The 20,530-nt window shown below is 44.4% G+C and overlaps 1 protein-coding gene across 1 annotated transcript in view; it reads left to right on the top strand.

Moving 5' to 3' along the window:
- Positions 1–593: 593 nt before the first annotated feature.
- Positions 594–20,530, top strand: part of LOC129703906 (myoferlin-like) — a 329,673-nt gene continuing 309,736 nt past the window's right edge. The window contains exons 1-3 of the mRNA XM_055646609.1: positions 594–1,073; positions 10,427–10,482; positions 10,849–10,940. Coding sequence (XP_055502584.1) covers positions 986–1,073; positions 10,427–10,482; positions 10,849–10,940 — 236 coding nt within the window. The 5' untranslated portion in view covers positions 594–985. The remainder of the gene's footprint in view (positions 1,074–10,426; positions 10,483–10,848; positions 10,941–20,530) is intronic.

A 20,530-nucleotide genomic window follows, 5' to 3' on the forward strand; every position in this document is an offset into this window, starting at 1 on the left:
CCCTATTCTATAACTCGATTTTATTAATACAATCTACTTTTGTAAAACAACCACAATAGAAACCCTTCTCTCTAACTAACAGAACGCAAAGCAAAATAGGATATTTTGTTGTGGCATTGGCCCCTTCTGATAGTTATTGGTCTCCATAAATGACATTATTGCAGTAAGACATTATATATATGTCTATATTTATTTGCCACGATGACTGCTATGATTGACCTTACTGGCCACTAACACTGCCCAATGGCAAATGAGACTTTTGAGACACAAAAGATGCTGGAATCTTCACCAAACTCAACGGGCCGGGCAGCATCTGAGGAGGGAATGTACAGAATACGTTTATTTTTTTACTAGGACCCTTCTTAGGACTGAATCTATCCATCTGCAGAACCGATAGGGTTTTGCGACTTGTTCAAGATGTTATCATGCTGTGGTTTTTACGTAGAATGACATTGATTTTGGATCGGTCTCTAACTTCAGAATATTAGCACTAAGCGACCATTCCTATGATTCCCCCCTTAATCTTTCGGGCGTGTTTTGCTTCGGTTGTTGCCCGTTGCAACTGACATAGCTGATCACCCGCAATAGGACTACATTACAGCGAGTTATCAAAACATTTACTCCACGGCTGTGCCGCTTAAACAAGGCTTTCCCGGGGCGTGTCCAAGAATTTTCCACTTTGTTTTTCCAGAATCCAGAAGTTCCTTTTTAACTTCAGCGCGACGTGGCAAGACTTTGTGCGGCAAGCCTTCTGTTGCTTCTTCATCGGTGTTAACTCTTGGGTAGGTGGCGCAGGCAGGTACTGGCTCACAGGTGTGGTAACCAATCCGCCTCTACCTCAGGATCTCCCATGAAAGATCTCCTCATTAGTAATTACGGAATCATTTCCCCGTTCACCAGTGGGGAGGCGTTCATCTCGCTGACGATGTCGGGCTGAGCCTGGTCCTCGCAAACATCTGGCTCTGCTGTTTCGGGGGATGCCAAAATGCTTCGTTTTATCGTAGAATCGGCCAGTAATCTCCCAGATACAACATTCGGGACGCCCGATCCGATTGTATCGATCACTTATAAAGGTAAGTTTCGTGTTCTTAAGGTTTGCACAAACTCTGTGCCAGAAATGTCACAAATTAGTTGGGCGCGACAGCCGGTGTTTTATTACTGCTGCTCCTAAAGAGATTATTTTGCTACATATGTGTTTGTTCAAAGTTACAGACAGACGCCGAATGTTGCGGTTCTTCTCCTCCCTAACTTCTGAGAAGGGTGGGGAGGGTGGATTTTTAGTTGGTATACCAGACAAAAACATTCCTAGCCACTGTGTCCGCTTTATCGCTTGCACAAACGCCCCCCTAGTCCGTGAATTCACATTCGATTTTTTTAAAGTTATTGCCTTTTAAGGCGTGGTCGCTTGTACTTTTTCAACTCCTCGGAAAACCTGAGAATCTTGAGGGAAAATCTCACTTTGCCTGTTCCTGCACTTAGTCCTAAATAGTTTTTGGAAGGATCCGTTTTAGCTTCTGTGTTGAACTGAAATGTACAATTTCTGAGGCTAAATCTTCGAAGCTCTTCAGCCATCAATGGGTTAACAGTTCCATGTTTCTATCAGTAGGCGGGACTGATACATGTAATCCAACTTCCTCGTTGACTGGAAATGGTTAATATGCAGTGTGTGTAATTGAAGACAGAGTATATCAAATCAGAAGTGTCCCAGTGTATGCATGTGATTTTTGTCAAAAGAGTACAATGCAAAAAAATCGCTGGCCGAGTCTGTCCTAAATTGATACAAGCCGCTCCTGTTTAGTGTTGACCAGATATCAACAGATTTTTTTCTCTTTCTGTCCTTGCCTTTTGTGTAAACACACTGGCACCAATAAATTATATCCTAATTGTTGTACTTTTTAAAGAGGACACACCAGAGAATCTTTTTTTTAAAAAAAACTTTAACTTACTAAGTTACCAAACACAGATTTTTTTTTTAAATCACTGCTAAATTAGCAATGCGTCCATGTTATATAAAAAAAAGGTTAGTAAATATGCAAAAAATCTGAAAACAAAATGCTATATCTCTTGCTTCCCTTATCCCACACCAGCCTGAAGAAGGGTCTCGACCCAAAATATCACCCATTCCTTCTCTCCAGAGATGCTGCCGGTCCCGCTGAGTTACTCCAGCTTTCTGTGTCTATTTTCGGTTTAAACCAGCATCTACTCGTACGACAAAATGCAGATCTCACAATGAACAACTCTTAACTTCACTCCCATTTTCCAGATCAACTAAGTAACTGTCCAGATATGAATGGACTCAAACTACACCAGTCTAGTATATTTTTACTGTGGATGCCTGGAACATCTTTTAACCTGACTGGGGTCCCCATCCTCAAATGTTTCCAGTACATTTACAACTGCATTGGTGTTTCATCCAGGGCTCAAACTTTAATTAGCTAGTTCAGTTTATTGTCACGTGTGTCGAGGTACAGTGAAAAGCTTTTGTTGCATGCTATCCAGTCAGCGGAAAGGCAATACATGATTACAATTGAGCCAATTACAGGACAGTGTTCAATACTTATGCTACTAATTTTCATCCTGTACTCCATATGATTCATCACTGACTCTTCCCTTTTTCTGGATCTCTGTCTCCATCTCAGGAGATGGTGACAAACATGTATTGCAAACCTACAGTCACTCAGCTATTTTTCCAGTATATCCACATCTGTACGGATTCCATTCTCTCGGCCCCTTGCCTCTGTTGTATTGTCTTGAATGATGAAAGGTTCCACACGGATGCCTCTTGGCATGATGGACATAGAAACATAGAAAATAGGTGCAGGAGTAGGCCCTTTGGCCCTTCGAGCATGCACCGCCATTCAATATGATCATGGCTGATCATCCAACTCAGTATCCTGTACCTGCCTTCTCTCCATACCCCCTGACCCCTTTAGCCACAAGGGCCACATCTAACTCCCTCTTAAATATAGCCAATGAACTACCTTCTGTGGCAGAGAATTCCAGAGATTCACCACTCTCTGTGTGAAAAATGTTTTTATCATCTCGGTCCTAAAAGATTTCCCCCCTTATCCTTAAATTGTGCCCCCTTGTTCTGGACTTCCCCAACATCGGGAATAATCTTCCTGCATCTAGCCTGTCCAACCCCTTAAGAATTTTGTAAGTTTTTATAAGATCCGCCCTCAATCTTCTAAATTCTAGCGAGTACAAGCCGAGTCTATCCAGTCTTTCTTCATATGAAAGTCCTGCATTGCAGGAATCAGCCTGGTGAACCTTCTCTGTACTCCCTTCTATGGCAAGAATGTCTTTCCTCAGATTAGGAGACCAAAACTGTACGCAATACTCGAGGTGTGGTCTCACCAAGGCCCTGTACAACTGCAGTAGAATCTCACTGCTCCTATACTCAAATCCTTTTGCTCTGAATGTTAACATACCATTCGCTTTCTTCACTGCCTGCTGCACCTGCATGCCTACTTTCAATGACCGGTGTACCATGACACCCAGGTCTCATTGCATCTCCCCTTTTCCTAATCAGCCACCCTTCAGATAATAGTCTACTTTCCTGTTCTTGCCACTAAAGTGGATAACCTCACATTTATCCACATTATACTGCATCTGCCATGCATTTTCACACTCACCCAACCTATCCAAGTCACCTTGCAGCCTCCTAGCATCCTCCTCACAGCTAACACTGCTCCCCCAGCTTTGTGTCATTAAGCAAACTTGGAGATGTTGCATTCAATTCTCTCGTCCAAATCATTAATATATATTGTAAATAGCTGGGGTCCCAGCACTGAGCCTTGCGGTACCCCACTAGTCGCTGCCTGCCATTGTGAAAAGGACCCGTTTACTCCTACTCTTTGCTTCCTGTCTGCCAGCCAGTTCTCTATCCACTTCAATACTGAACCCCCAATACCGTGTGCTTTAAGTTTGCATACTAATCTCTTATGTGGGACCTTGTCGAAAGCCTTCTGACAGTCCAAATATAACACATCCACTGATTCTCCCTTATCCATTCTAATACTTACATCCTCGAAAAATTCTATACGGTTCGTCAGACATGATTCACCTTTCATAAATCCATGCTGACTTTGTCCAATGATTTCACCACTTTCAAAATGTGCTGCTATCCCATCTTTAATAACTGACTCTAGCAGTTTCCCCACTACCGATGTTAGACTAACTTGTCTGTAATTCCCTGTTTTCTCTCCCCCTCCCTTTTTAAAAAGTGGGGTTACATTAGCTAACCTCCAATCCTCAGGAACTACTCCAGAATCTAAAGGGTTTTGGAAAAATTATCACTACTGCATCCACTATTTCTGGGGCTACTTCCATAAGTACTCTGGGATGCAGCGTATCTTGCCCTGGGGATTTATCGGCCTTTAATCCATTCAATTTACCCAACACCACTTCCCGGCTAACCTGGATTTCACTCAGTTCCTCCATCTCATCTGACCCGCGGTCCCCTGCTATTTCCAGCAGATTATTTATATCTTCCAAAGGCCTTGACTGTAATTTGCCTGCCTTCTGTATCTCTACCCTTTCTCTCATCTCCTGAATGGAGCAAGGAGAGAATTCCTTTAGTTCTCGTCTTCTGCCCTACCAGTCTCTGTGCACGATCGTTCAACCTTCACAGTTTCCACCAGGATCATGATTCCACTTGCCGTGGAGCATTTCAATGGGATCCCACCCCCGATCTCCCAGGTCTGCTCTTCCATCCCCACCAGACACTTCTTGTCCCACTGTACATTGTATACCCACAGCAGATGCAATGCCTCTTCCTTTCCCACCATCCAGGGACCCAAACAGTTCCTTTCCCATGTGAAGCAGAGACTCACTTGCATTGCTGCCAAAGTAGGGCACTGCATTTGTTAACAACACGGTCTCCTGAACATTGAAGAAAGTGATCACTAGTAGGGCAGATGTATTCAGACCTCGGCTTTCTTTCACTTGAAACTCAAATTTTCCATCCTACGCTCATGCGGATCTATATATCTTTAGGAATAGTCAATAGGTGCAGGAATAGGCAATTCGGCCCTTCGAGTCAGCACCGCCATTCAATGTGATCATGGCTGATCATCCCCAATCAGTACCCCGTTCCTGCCTTCTCCCCATGTCCCCTGACTGCTATTTTTAAGAGCCCTATCTAGCTCTCTCTTGAAAGCATCCAGAGAACCTGCCTCCACCGCCCTCTGAGGCAGCGAATTCCACACTCGCCACTCTCTGTGAGGAAAAAGTCTTTCCTCATGTTCGTTCTAAATGGCTTACTCCTTATTCTTAAACTGCGGCCCCTGGTTCTGGACTCCCCCAACATCGGGAACATGTTTCCTGCCTCTAGCGTGTCTAAACCCTTAACAATCTTGTATGTTTCAATGAGATCGCCTCTCATCCGTCTAAAAACTCCAGAGTGTACAAGCCCAGCTGTTCCATTCTCTCAGCATATGACAGTCCCGCCATCCCGTGAATTAACCTTGTAAACCTACGCTGCACTCCCTCAATAGCAAGAATGTCCTTCCTCAAATTATGGGACCAAAACTGCACACAATACTCCAGGTGTGGTCTCACTAGGACACTGTACAACTGCAGAAGGACCTCTTTGCTCATAGCATTGTAATGATGCTTTATTTATGCAAGTGTGGGAAGCCTTGTCTTCCATCTGGGCACTCTGCAGCCTTCTGCACATAATATTGAATTTTCCAACCGATGATAATGTTTCCTCTCTCTATATTAGGGTTTGGTATTTTTGCTGTAAATCTTCAGTCCATGAGAGAACATTATTTTGCTTTCTCCTCCCCTATCCACTATCCACTTTGTCCAATATCGCTGCACATGCCTCTTTTCCAGACTTCACCCTAATGTTTGTCGTCTCAGTGAGTGGAACAATATTTGTCTCTTGTGGTTTCAGCTGCGTTCAAAGTTGTGCATAACTGATTTAGCAGCATATCATTAATAATAAAATTGCAGTTTACAACACAAAATTGAATGTTTAGGGTACTTGCCTAGCATGAAATTGTATTTCAGTTGGTCAAACCATTGAACAGGGAACACTGCTTTTCACTACTGTCCATTGCAATGCTACTTATAATATTTTTTACAAATAAGCAAATTTAGTTCTTGTTTGTTGAAAAGAAAAATGATTAAAAAATGCTGACACTTCAAATATTTGTCACATACTATCTGCCTGTTGGAATGAAACATGCTCTTATTTTGACTGACGGAACATGCTATTACTTGCAGTGAATGGGGTGGAGGGATGAAGAATCCAGGCACAGTTTGAATCCTGACAAATTTTGAACTAGTGTGTCGGAAAGAACTGCAGATGCTGGTTTAAACAGAAGGGAGACACAAAATGCTGGAGTAACTCAGCGGGACAGGCAGCATCTCTGGAGAGAAGGAATGGGTGACGTTTCGGGTGGAGACACTTCTTCAGACTCTTGAACCAGGCCCAGTTTGTTCCATTCAGTTGCCATTCTTCCTCCACTCCCTCCTCCAGTCTGCTATTCCTGTGTGTACATATTGCAGACCTTGTGTGCTCAATATACCTGCTGCTAATTGGTAAACTGATTTGGCCTGAAATGTTGATCCTTCTTTGAGTTAGTCATCTCTCAAATGTACAGAGAGAACTTGCACTGTCCACGATGTAGTGCCCTGAAGAACAACCAATGACCTATTGTTTAAAGAAGGGTCTCGACCCGAAACGTCACCTATTGCTCCACTCCGTAGATGCTAGCTCACCCGATGCGTTTCTCCAGCATTTTTGTCAACCTTTGATTTTCCCAGCATCTGCAGTTCTTTCTTAATCATGACTTATTGCTCATTGTTTAGTTCCAGATTATCTCTCTTTGACAAATAACTCTTTGTCTCTCAGTTATTAAAGTTAGTTAATTTGTATTTCGCAACTACACCCTTATTTGTGGCTAGAAGAATGACAAGAAGTAGTTTGGTATTCAGACTGCGCATGCCTAGGCCACTGTAGATAAACATTGGAGGGTGCGGATCTGCTTGGTTATCAGACCTTTGTTTCAGTGAGTGCTTTATGTTGGACCGCCTCTCTCCCTGTACAGTGGCCGTTGGTTTGCCCCCTCGGTGGAGGGCATGTCATTACAAACAGCGAGTCAGTCGGAGCTGAGACAGGCAATCAGTTCCACTGGAGCTGCTTGTAGTCTCCTGGCATCCAAGGCCCTGCTGGTGGAGGGCGTCGTGACTGAGACGGAGAGGTTTGGTGCCGGTGGAGACACCCGGGGGGGGGGGGGGGGGGGTCGGTCCAGCAGCGGCTCGGCCATGCCTGCAACGCCGGGACACGGGCTCGACCCAGGCTGCGGATGAGGCGAGGGTCTGTGTGTGGTCTCCACTGTCTCCCACTGGCATCTGCCCTCTCTCTCTCGCTGTTACACCCGCTACCTGGCACCCCCGTTCCTCAGGTTAAATATATTTTTAAACATAAATCATGAATAAAGATGAGAATTTGCGTACAGTTTATGTAGCCAGCGCTTCGTTCACTTTTTCTTTATAGCCAGTGACCTTTGACAAATCCCATGATTCCTTGCATTTTTCGGAATACAGAACTCTCTTATTGCAAGGAGCACTGAGCATGTTCTCTGATCTGCAAATGGGTTGGTTTAGAAATGATTTGCCTGCTAATTGCTAGGCGCAAAATGAGGAAATTTGAATTCCTTAATGTATTCTGTAAAATGTCTGAGGAAAAACTTGAGGTAATTTACAGGAGAGATTATCTTTTTTGAGGTTCTTGGATGTGTGCATGCGCTGTCAGAATACCAAACTACTTATTGTCATTCTTCTAGCCACAAAGAAATCACTCTATGATGTGCTGAGAATTATGTATGCTTTAAGCAATATCCTTCCAATGATTTAGCCTATTTATCTAGCCTTTAGATTGACACGAAAAGCTGAAGTAAGTGCTTCCGACAGCATCTTCAGTTTAAACCAGCAACTGAAGTTCCTTCCTACACATACCAGCCTGTTAGTTTAGTTGTTCACTGTACAATATGTGACAATAATGAACAAAACAAATAACTTCGTGCTTTAGTAACTGTGTATGCTTACAGACAAAAAAACACTTGAGAATTAGTGTATGCTGCAGATGTTGGAATGGTGTGTTATCATAATTGAAATCTCCACATATGAGTAGCCAGTACCATTCTGCTGGGAGTACTCCATTTGGAGGAAGCAAATACCATGGAGGAAGTAAAAAAACACATTCAAAAACAAATGTACAAAAAAAGATGCAAATCATTCTAGTTTTTATTTTAATTTTTTTAGGTACCGTTCCTTTCTATAAATATTTTTGTAGTTGACCTGCGGTATCTTATATATATAAAGGTCTGTGGCTGCCGCCTGCCGTCCGCCTGCCGTCCGGCTGCCAGCTGCCTTTCTTCCTTTTGATTCGCTGCTCCTTCCTGTCAGCTTCCAACACACTTCGAAACAAAGTTGCAAGACAGGAACACTGAACTTTTCACTGCTGCAGCAGGCAGGGGAGGTGCAATTGAGGGAGGCAGGGGAGTGCTGGAAACTTACAATTGGCAACGGCTTCAATTCCATTGGAGGAGACGGGTGCATGGTGGAATATTGGGTTGGGGGAATCACACCATTGGGGGAGCAGACCCAACGGGTCTGCACTTGGTCTAGTATGATCTTAAAAGTGCTAGGTATCCTAGAAATGAATGGCTTTGATCAAAATCCTACTTGGTAGAATATAGATATGTGTATGGTCTTATGCATTGGAATCGTAAATCACTATTGTAAATAGTGAATTGGCAGGCAAGTAGATTTTTTTATTCTGGATTCCTTTTTTTGGTGAATTTGACTATAGAAACTGGAAATAGGAATGACCCATTTTTTTTTAACTTCTACGCTGTATCTTTTTTTTTTTTTTTAATTTCAAAATAGACTTTATTCAATTGATAAATATATACAATTCCTGAACCATTCAAACAAACAAAATTCATCCGACAATTTCGGAGACTATACAAATTTTTCCAGTACAACATTTTTTACATTTGTCAAATTTCACCAAACAGTCCCCCACCCGTGCCACTCTGTGGCCCCCTGGCGTGGGATACCTTCCCTTAATTTAATTTGAGGGGCGTCTCCACCATACCGTGCCCCCCATGTCCAGCAGCGGAAGGACCCTAGACTGTGGCCCTCCCCCACCGAGCCTTGGCGTTGGCTGCACCAAGCTTCAGCGAGTCCCTTAGCACGTCCTCCTGCAGTCTGCAGTGGGCCAGTCGGCAACATTCCCTGACGGACATCTCGCTCTGCTGGGTGGTGAGCAACGCTCGGGCAGACCAAATAGCGTCTTTGACCGAGTTGATGACCCTCCAGCAGCACTCGATGTCAGTCTCTGAATGTGTCCCTGGGAACAGTCCGTAAATCACAGAGTCCTCTGTGACGGAGCTGTTCGGGATAAATCGTTCCAGGGACCCTTGCATACCTCTCCAGACTCTTTTTGCAAACCCACACTCTGCAAAGGGGTGGGCAACCGTCTCCTCTCCATAGCAACCGTCCCGGGGGCAGCGTGCGCTGGTAGTGAGGTTCCGACGGTGCAGGAAGGATCTAACTGGGAGGGCTCCCCTCACCGCCAGCCAAGCCAGGTCTTGGTGCTTGTTGGTCAGCTCTGGCGATGAATCATTTTGCCAGACAAGCTGGGCAGTCTGCTCTGGGAACCACGCCACCGGATCCATCGAGTCCTTTCCCTGCAGTGCCTGCAGGACATTCCGTGCTGACCACTGCCCGATGGGCTTGTGGTCAAAGGTGTTGGTGACCTGATGACCAAATTTTTCCCGGTTATGGAGAGGGGAGCGTTGCCTCCACAGCTCCAGCTTCCTCCCCACCTTGGCTATCCGCTCCAGCCAATTCTTGTTACTCGCCTCAGCCCCCCTGAACCAGATCCCCAGCACTTCTACGCTCTATCATTCAGTCTGTTCACTGATGCAGTCATTGCCTTACATTGTTCGATTGTGAATAAGTGTAAATCAGCCAAACTCTCCCTTCTGCTCCAGACTGTGTTGCTGCAAACATGATTAACATTAACAATTCACCACCAAACTATTTCAAATACCAGGGTTTTAGTCTGAAGCAGGGTCCCAACCTGAAACGTCACCCATTCCTTCTCTACAGAGATACTGCCTATCCCGCTGAATTACTCCAGCATTTTGTGTCTAACCAGGGTTTTAATGTGGAACTCATTCTGAGTTAAGTAACTTATTCGTGATTTAAAATAGTTGACTATTGCCCTGTTTCTCACTCAAATAAACTTTCATGTAGTGTGGAAAATCACCTGACTTTGGCTGGAAAGGACCATAAGGTGATATATGGACTAGCTGGCAATGATTAGGACTATTCTTTCTCTCAATATGACTTGCTTTGCATTAAAAAAACCTTTATAAATGTGCTATCTTATCTCTTTCAGGTGAAAAGAAGAAAACCAGGACAGTTGACAATGAATTGAACCCAGTGTGGAATGAGGTAAGACTGTCTAGACCAGGATGTATGTTTAATTTAAAAAAAAACAACTTTTTAGAACAGTGGCATGTTGTCATTTTGGAGGATATATTTGAATCCAAGAAGTATTGCATTGATACAACTTTGCTTGAATTGCGATGTTGTAATAATTGCCCAATTTATATCAATTTGACTTTGTGACAATGAAATTAGCTTTTCAATTCACTAATCGGATCACCTCTCATTTCTGCCTACATCAGAAAACATTGGAGAGATTACTCTCATTAAATCCCTCTACTTGTAACTGTTTCATCATGTGGCTTCTTTTAATATGAAAATCACTCTAACTAAACATTTTCACAGACTATTGACTTATTTGTTCATCTACAGAAAATTGAATTTGATTTGAAGGGAGAGGCCCTAAATGCTTCGTCATCCGTTCTTGTTGTGGTTAAGGACCATGAGACAATTGGAAAAGATAAGTAAGTCTTCTAATATTTAACTCTTTGCACTCCAGTCTTGGAACTGCTTTTTGTGTTAAAGGAATGGGTGGCCAGAGCTTTAAACATGTGGTCTCATCACAAAACAGTATACATTTTCTCCAGAGATGCTGCCTGAATTGTGTTTACTCCAGCACTTTTTTTGTTTTAAAACTTGGCATGAATTTTTTTTTTTTTTTTTGGTATAATTGATGTAGATTCTGTTTTTTCGATGTCTCTGAAAGCAGAATTGGCAAGCGGTTAATTGTACTCCAAATTATGCTATGCATGAAAGATTGGATGCAGTGTGCCAAAGGCATTTGGCATTGGCCGGCCTTCATCGGTCAGGGTATTGAGTACAGAAGTTGGGATATAACGTTACAGTGTACAAGACCCTGGTAAGGTCAAACTTGGAGCATTGTGTTCAGTTTTGGTTTTCTAGTATAGAAAAGATGCCATTAAGCTGAAAAGAATGTAGGGGATATTTACGAGGATGTTGCCAGGACTTGAGGGCCTGAACTATAATTGGGCAAACTAGAACTTTATTGTGCACAGGAGCCTGAGGGGTGATCCTATAGAGCTATGTATGAGGGAAATAAATGGGATGAATACATATTTTTCCCAGGGTTGAGAAAATCAAGAACTAGGCTGAAGATGAGAGGGGGGAGATTTATTAGGAACCTGAAGGTCAGCATGTTCCACATCGAAGGTGGAGGGTAAATGGAATAAGCTGCAGAGGAGGTAGTTGAGGTAGATACAATAATAGTGAGATTAAACGAGTACTTACCAGTACGAAGTTTGATCTGTATTTTATGAGGAGTTACGATGAGGGATTACGTGAAGAACCCACCCAGTGCGCAGGCGCGGCATACTTCCAAGCAGTGGTGTGGAATTACAGGTAGACACAGTATTGAAGTAAAGATAGTAAAGATTAATGAGACATCAGCTCGAGTTTGATCTATACAACGAGGGTGGGAGCGGAGGGCACGTAATCCCTCATCGTAACTCCTCATAAAATACAGATCAAACTTCGTACTGGTAAGTACTCGTTTAATCTCACTATTTTACTTCGGAGTCACGTGAGTGACTACGTGAAGACTTCAAAGGTCTGTGATTTCAAACCGTGTAACAGCTATATCACTCACTGCCGAAAGTTCATCGAGGGAGGAAGTGGTATCTAAAGACCAACGAATTTGTTAGTTTTTTGAAACAAAATTGTTTATTTAACAATAACAAAAAATAGCTCCCCTGGGCTTTAAATTATAAGTTTGCAGATTCTAAAATTTTCTCCGCAAACACGTCCTTCTCCATCAGCGGTTTGTGGTAGAATTTTTGGAACGTTGATTCCCTTGACCATCCCGCTGTACTAAGGATGTGGTCTATGGGAACCTGCATCCGTTCCGCCGCTGACGTGGACGCTGCCCTGGTTGAATGGGATTTAAAAACATCCGTGTTAATCCCCGCGGCTTTTAGGACCTGTTTCAACCACCTAGATATTGTCTGGCTGGTAACCCGTCCAAAAGGCTTTTTGTGGCTGACCCATAAGGCTTTTTCACTCCCTCTAAGTGTTTGGGTTGTGTCTACGTAGTCGTATAGATGGGTCACTACACACAGCCTAGGTTCTGGAGGGTAGGCCCGGAAGATTAACGGAGAGTTTGGGTATACCTGGCCTGCTTTGTTTAACCAACCCCGGCATGGTAAATGTAATGGAATCTGGGGTGGTTACCATGTTGTCCAGTCTTAGTTGATGCAGCGACTGAACCCTTTGTGCAGAGACGAGCGCCATGAGCATGAGGCTCTTGATAGTGGACTGCTCCAGACTCAAGGATCCCACCGGAGGTCAACCTCTAAGGTGTGACAAAACGACACTTACATCCCATACATGGGTGTATCTGGGTGTAGGGGGTTTAGTATTATAAATCCCTTTGAGGAGTTTTATAACCAGAGGGTGGGATCCAATGCTGTGATGTCCTGAAGGCATAAGGTAAGCGGACAGGGCGCTCCGTGCTGCATTGATGGCACTGTAGCTCATCTTTTGGTCATGGTGCAAGTGGCCCAGGAACTCCAGCATGTCCGTGATCGAGGCTGTCTTGTATGATGTCCCTGCATCCAAGCAGTACTGCTCCCATTTCCTGATGTAGGTCAAGTACTGCTTCTTGGTAGAGACTCGCAGGGATGCCGACATGGTGGTGATTGTTCGTTCTGATAACCCCAATCCCTGGTAAGGTCTGTTCAGAACCTAGAAACCAGGAGTTTCAATTTTTGATGGCATGGATGGCTTATGCCGGATACCGGGTGAGTCAATAGTTGTGGGTGGCTGTGAAAAACCATAGGTGACTCTACCACCATGTCGTGGAAGACTGGGAACCATGGTTGGGTAGGCCAGTCGGGTACAACCAGAATACCTGAAGCTGAGTCTGCTTTTATTTTCTGGAGTACCCGGCTGATGAGGCAGAAGGGAGGGAAAGCATAGAAAAAGAAATTTCCCCAATCCAGCGTGAAGGCATCTACCGCTGCTGCCTCTGGGTCTGGTTCCCAAGCCACATACATGGGTAGCTGGTGATTTAATCTAGACGCAAACAAATCTATATCTGGCGTACCGTATTGCTTAACAATTCTAGCAAATATTTTTGGGTCTAACATCCATTCGATGTTGTCATTGAATTTTCGTGACCTGGTGTCCGCCACTGTGTTTAGCTTGCCTGGTAAATAGGCAGCTGATAGCCAAATATGTCTCTCGACACACCATTGCCAGATTATAGTAGTCAATTTGTCGCATGATACTGATTTTATGCCACCCATGTGCTGGATGTAAGACACCGCCGTCGTGTTATCAATCATTAACCTGACATGCACATGCCGCATATCGGATGCATATGCTTTTAGCCCATAAAAGGCGGCTAGCATCTCCAAATAATTTATGCCAAGTGATTGTAGTAGCGATGCCTCTGAATTAGTCCATCTGCCACCTGTGCTGGATATAGAGTTAGTAGCTCCCCAGCCTAAAGCACTGGCATCCGTTGTAATGGCTATGTTAGGATTGGTGACGGCGATAGGACTGTAACTGTGCCAAATGTTATCCACCCACCACTGAAGTTCTGATTTGGCTTCAGCGGGTAAATCCATGGGTCGGTCATAATGCCCCCTACTTAGACGTAGTGCATGTGTCCTTGCTCTTTGCAAATTTTGATAATGCAAGGGCCCATATTGTGCAGCTGGGAATGCTGCTACTATACTACCAATGACTCTGGCTACATGCCGGATCCTTGGTTGCGTTTTTGCGATTAAGTTGTTACAGGCTTCTGTTAATGTAGCCTTTTTGTTTCTTGGCAGAGTGACAGTCATACGGATAGTGTCAATATTGAAGCCTAGGTAATCCATGTTAGTTGTTGGCTTCAATATTGATTTATCTGGGTGTAGAACAAATCCCAATGTTTCAAGGAGTTGTTTAGTAGCTAAAACTCCTGCGACAGCTAGTTCCCTTGTTCTCCCCAATATGAGAACATCGTCCAGATAGGCCATGACTAAATGTTTCTGTTCTCTTAATTTTTTCATGGCCACTTTGAGAATTTTAGTAAATAATCTGGGAGCTGTCGTTAAACCATTGGGTAATGCTCTATACTGCCATAGTTGCCCCATCCAGATAAATTTCAGATATCTGAAATGATCCTTATGAATGGGTACTAAATAGTAAGCATCCTTAATATCTATGCTTGCCATGAAGTATCCCTTGGAGATCAGTTGTCTGGCAGTAACAAATGTCTCCATTTTGAAATGTTGATACTCAACAGACTGATTTAGTGATGTCAAATCAATGATAATACGACATCCACCATCTTTTTTAGTTTTGATAAATATATTCGATACAAATTCCAATGGCTCGTGTCTGGCCCTCTCTATGATGCCCTTGGACACGAGCCTATCTAGTTCAGCTTGTCCTTCTACCTTTTCTGATTCTGTGGGAAGGAATACCCTTTGGGGTATGTGCTGAACTGGCGGTTCTATGCCTGGTTTAAATTCAATTTTGTATCCACTGATACTGTTGAGTATAAACTTGTTGCTAGTAAAGGAGCACCAAACATGTTTGAAGAACCTTAAACGCCCTCCTGTTAATACAACACCCTTTGTCTGCGTATGACGACAGGAACCAGACCCACCTACCTCCATGTTTATTTCTGGGAGCGTTTGCGATGGGTTTGGCCCGAGGGTGTCCTTGTTGGTGCTGTGGTGGGGCGGCGTATCTTCCCACGGCTCCGCCCTGGGCCCTGCTCTAAAAAAGAGCTCTGGGGGTAGTGGGAGGCGGTCACCAGGCTTTCACCAGCTCGGTACCTGCTGGTGGATGCCGAGGCATGCTGCCAACTGGGTGTCTTCACCCTGCTCGGTCCTGGCGCTGCCCTCATGAGGCCTACAGGTTTGGCCGCCTCTTCCAGTTCCTTGAGCCTTTTTGCCAAGTCGGCCCCGAATAGTAGCGCCTCCTTTTCTGGCGCCGGAGCTTTGCAGAGGCCCGCGTATTTGGGGTTGAGGGCAGGCCTGATGTTTTCACGCCTTAGGTTGTTGAGCTCGTACTGTGTGTTACACATTAGTGCCAGCACATCCTGCTGCGGTGTAGAGAGCTCTGCGTTCCCGGTGGACCGAGCAAAGGCGGTAATGGGTGTGGTGTGGAGCTTCAGGATACGCTGCATCTTCAGCTCTTGTGTCCTGATATGCTGCCCCAGCTGGCTCCATATTTGGCCGTTTACGGTCTTTACCCGCAGCGCCTCGCAGTTTTCCGGCGCTGTGTAAGTGTCGAGGGCCTCTTGAATGACTTTCTCCTGCAATGGCTTATTGGAGAACCTGTTGATACTGGCCGCCATTCTTGGTGGTAGTATCATTCCGGTCCTCGGGGGCGCCGCATACCTGCTGACTACACCCAGTAGCTCTTCTTCCTCCAGCTCGCCTGGCATGCTTGCGCTGTCGTCCGCCTGCCCTTGTGATAGGCCAGCCCAGTCCTGGCCTCCCTTACTGACCTCAAACAAGGAGGGAACAGAAGGGTGTGGCGATGGTTTGGAGGAGGCCATAGCCCGTCCTCCTTGGAGATGCCTTGCCTGCATCTCCTCGTCGAGCATCTGCTCGAGCAGCTGCCTCATGCAGCTTAAGCGGCTGTCTCCCCGTTTCGCCGGTGGAGAGTGTTCCCGCTCCTCCGACGAGTCGGAGGCCACCGGCCGGTCTGTTTTCCGGGTTGCTTTTCTCCCTGTGCGGGGCGTCGCAATCGGCGGCACAGGGAGCGGCTCGGCGTCGGGTGTGCGGGAGCGTCCAAACAGCTCCTCCGCCGCTGGTGGCTGCCGCCCTGATATTGACCCCTCCTCGGGTGGAGTTGGGCAGGCAGTCCTCCTTGTTGGTCGCTTTCGGGTAGCCATAGCTTTTTCGTCCGTTAGCGACTCTCTGTAACACAAAAGACTCACTTACCTGAGGTCTTGTCTTTATCCTGCCGCTGGAGAGCCTGGCTCCAGCTGCTGCCGCTGTTGCGCTGCTGACGTAATGCCGCGCCTGCGCACTGGGTGGGTTCTTCACGTAGTCACTCACGTGACTCCGAAGTAAAACAATATGTAAAGAACATTTGGACAAGTGCATGGATAGGAAAGGTTTTGAGGGATGTGGCCCAAACATGCGTAAATGGGTTGAACTAGGATGGGGTATCTTGGTTGACTGTGAGTTGGGCCTAAAGATTTGATTCTGTGCTGCATGGCACTGTGACTGTTATTCTTGACTTGTTTGTTCAGCATATCTTGTAATATAACCTATTCAATGCTACTTAATGTTTCACTTTATATCAGGAAGTCACATTGCTGATTTATTACAGTTAATTGTTACCTTTTACTTTATCCAAAAGGGAAAGTATTTTACAATTGTGAATACCTTGTGGTCATTCCCCATATTATTGTTCTATGAACCATCAGATGGTTTAATTTGGCTGCACAATTGGTTATGAAAAACATGACCTCGTTTTATGAGCTGGGATCTAAATGTAACCATGTTTGTTGGGAACACTTCCTGTCATGGTCCACTTTGTAACTAATACAGTGGTGCTACCATTTGGTGTTCTGGAATTACCCGACTTAAACTAAACTAAAAGCAAGATCAGTAGCTTGAAATACATGCTTTCAATTTTGCTGGCTCTGTGTGTTAATGAGTTTAATGGTCCATCATCCACGTATTTAAGTTCATATAAGTGATGGGAGCAGAATTAGGCCATTCGGCCCTTCTCCATTCAATCATGGCTGATATATCTCTCCATCCTAACCCCCTTCTCCCCACAACCTCTGACACCTGTACTAATCAATAATTTATCTATCTCTGCCTTAAAAATATCCATTTACATGGCTTTGTGTGGCAATGAAATGCCTAGATTCACCACCCTCTGAATAAAGAAGGAATTGTCTACTTCCGATTTTGATTGCTAATAAGAGTACCTGCTAATCATTTCCTCTATACCATTTGCATCTCCTGAAGCATTATCGTTTCTCGGGATACAGCTCCTTTTTCCCCTTCCCATTAATTTGTTGACTGGTGATGAATCTCTTGCCCTCCGTACGTCACTCCCTTGGTGCTGTTCACTATGAACATCATCTGCATCTCTGGATCTTCTGGGCGATGCTAATGTTAGAGGATCACAGACCTTGGCTTCTGTTTGCCCATCATGTTTGCAAAGATGAGTGTGCAAGTAAAGCATTGATGCACCAACGAACGTACGTAGTACAGAAAAAATATTCACGCTTGATCCAAAATGTGATCAGCTTTGCTACACCAATCCTTTTCTCAAGAGTAAAGAGTGTTTAATTTTGCCATGCACACTGATAACCGAACAATGACATTCTGACTTGCATTCTGATTGGGGATGATCAGCCATGATCACATTGAATGGCGGTGCTGGCTCGAAGGACCGAATGGCCTACTCCTGCACCTATTGTCTATTGTCTATTGCCTCTGAACACTATACAAATAAAATATATAACAAACAAAAAAATCAATAAGTTACTAACACCAATTCTAGTGCACATAAAACCTAAGTGCAAAAATTCCCTAGTGCAACCAAAGATAGTCCATGGGTCGCGTTTGAGGTTAGTTGTGTGTGGTTTTCAACAGCCTGATGTTGTTGAGAATAAGCTATTCTTGAAGCATGTTGTCAGCCTCCTATACCACCTTCCTGATGGGAGGGGTGAAATGAAAGTGCGGCCAGGGTGGTGTGGGTCTTTGATACTGGTGCCTTTTTTAAGCAGTATCTCCAATGGATCCCTTTGATGGTGGAGAGGTCCATACCTGCAATTGACCAGGCAGTGTCCATCACACCTTGTAATCTCTTTTATTCCTGGCCGTTCCAGTTGCCTCGATGCAATGTTGTAGAAGTTCACGAGAGTATCCATTGTCATGCTGAATCTCGCCAATCCTTGAAGGAATTGGATTTGTTGATGGGTTTTCATTGCGATTGCATCCATGTTCTGGGCCCTGCACAGATGTTCAGAGATGTGGATGTCTGCAAACATGAACTTGTTGACTCACTCCACTGCCAACGTGTCAACAAAGACAGGTTTGTGGGCCCTTGGCTTTCCCCTTTGAAAGTCAACAATTGGCTCCTTGGTCATGCTGGATGTTGACAGCAAGATTGTTTTGGCACTTTTCAATCTTCCTCCTATATTCCAATTCATCAGTACCTGTTGGCGGTGGTATCGTCGGAGGCGTTGTTGTAGGAGGTGGTATTGTCGGCGGCGGTTTCGTCAGCGGCGAAATGTATCTTCAGCAAATGTAAAGATGGAGTTGGAACAATGTCTGGCTACACAGTCACTCCACGGTCATAGAAAATTGAGATAAATCGTGGCTTTTCCCCAAGATTCGAGAGGAGAGGAGAGTATCTTCTATCAACCTAATGTGATACTTAATATGAATGTCTTCAACTCATGGGGCCTGAGACTATTTGATTCAGCCATCAGTTTACTGATTTTATATGTTCACCTCCCAATCTTAATCTATTGCTAAACTCCCGTAAAGTCACTTGGGTCTCTCTTCCCTGTTCGTGCACTGTTCTGATCAATTAGTTTACATGCACCACCAGCTCCATTTCTGTCTTGCAATAAGGGTACATAATAACACCAGGACAATGTGGACAACTTGCCTCATTTTGAGAATGGCCACTTGCTGATGGCACTTTTGCCACGACCTTAAATGCCAACACAACCTTGAGTCACAACCTTGAGGTGCCTGCTGAGTTACTCCAGCATGTTGTGTCTACCCTCAATTTAAAAAAGCATCTGCAGTTCTTTCTCACACAAGCTTGAGTCTGTTGAGGATAAGGGTATCTGAAGGTCAAGACCTTGGACCTAGCACAAAAACCTGTGCTTCTGAGGATTTGACAGCAGGCATTGCAAAAAATACTATCAACAGTATCTGTACAAAATCCTTGGGTCACTTCTTGTCCTCTGTTTATGGATATTCTCCCAAGATGCACAACAGTGTGATTTTTATTCTTCCTGTCCCTTGGCATCTTGTCTAAACTTTTCTTCTGATATGTATTCTGTGATTAGTGCCTCCTTTAAGAAGCAAACTCAAAGGGGGGGACATGAGGTGGACAGGTAAGGCAGAGGGAATCTGAAAAGATCAAGTAAATTAGTCTGAAGAAGGGTCTCGACCCAAAACGTCACCTATTCCTTCGCTCCATAGATGCTGCCTCACCCGCTGAATTTCTCCAGCATTTTTGTCTACCTTCGATTTTTCCAGCATCTGCAGTTCTTTCTTAAACGGGTGAATAAGAGCAAAAAGCTAATTGGAAAAGGAGTAGGTCTCTTTAAAAATCTGTGTGGTGGCTCGGAGGTGGGCAAGATCTTAAATGAATGCTTTTCTGTTTTTGCTATGGAGATGGAAGTGGGAGCTTGTGATACCTGGGAAGAGAACACTGATGTCCTGAAGCATGTTGACACAACAAACAAGGAGGTGTTGTTGGTCTTGAAGTACACACAGGTAGATAATTCCTCGAGGCCTGATGAGGTGTATTCTAGCATCTTGTGGGAAGTCCGGAAGGAGATTGCCGAGGTCTCTGGCAGAGATCATTACATCTTTGTTAAACATGGATGAGGAACTGGGGGATGGCTAATGATGTTCCTTTACTTAAGAAGGATTGCAAGGACTAGCCAGGTTGGTGAGTTTTGGATCAGTGGTGGGAATGTTAAAGGAGAAGATTCTGAAAATCAGGATTCATTTGCATTTGCAAAGGTGAGAACTTATTGGGAAATCACGTCTTCAATTGCACAATCCAGTTCAGTCCATAAACTCTGGCAATTATTGAATTCACTATTTTTTCATCATAACTTCTTTACAAAAAAGGTGTTCAAGCGTCTTGCATCATTCCATTGTCGATGCTAGCTGAGCCTGCATTCCTACTTCAAGACTCTGCTCATTTAAAGCATTGCAGGCAATGGAGCAAGTTGGAGCATGATCCACATTTTCTTTCAATCATCTTGTCTGCAAGCTGGATTCAACTTGTGCCTTTTTAAATTAAAATGGTTTCTGATCTCATCCATCCGAATTCTATAGAAAGATCTTCTTGGCATTGGTGACACTCTAAA

Source organism: Leucoraja erinacea, chromosome 15 (genome assembly GCF_028641065.1).
Source record: "Leucoraja erinacea ecotype New England chromosome 15, Leri_hhj_1, whole genome shotgun sequence".
Taxonomy (NCBI): domain Eukaryota; kingdom Metazoa; phylum Chordata; class Chondrichthyes; order Rajiformes; family Rajidae; genus Leucoraja; species Leucoraja erinaceus.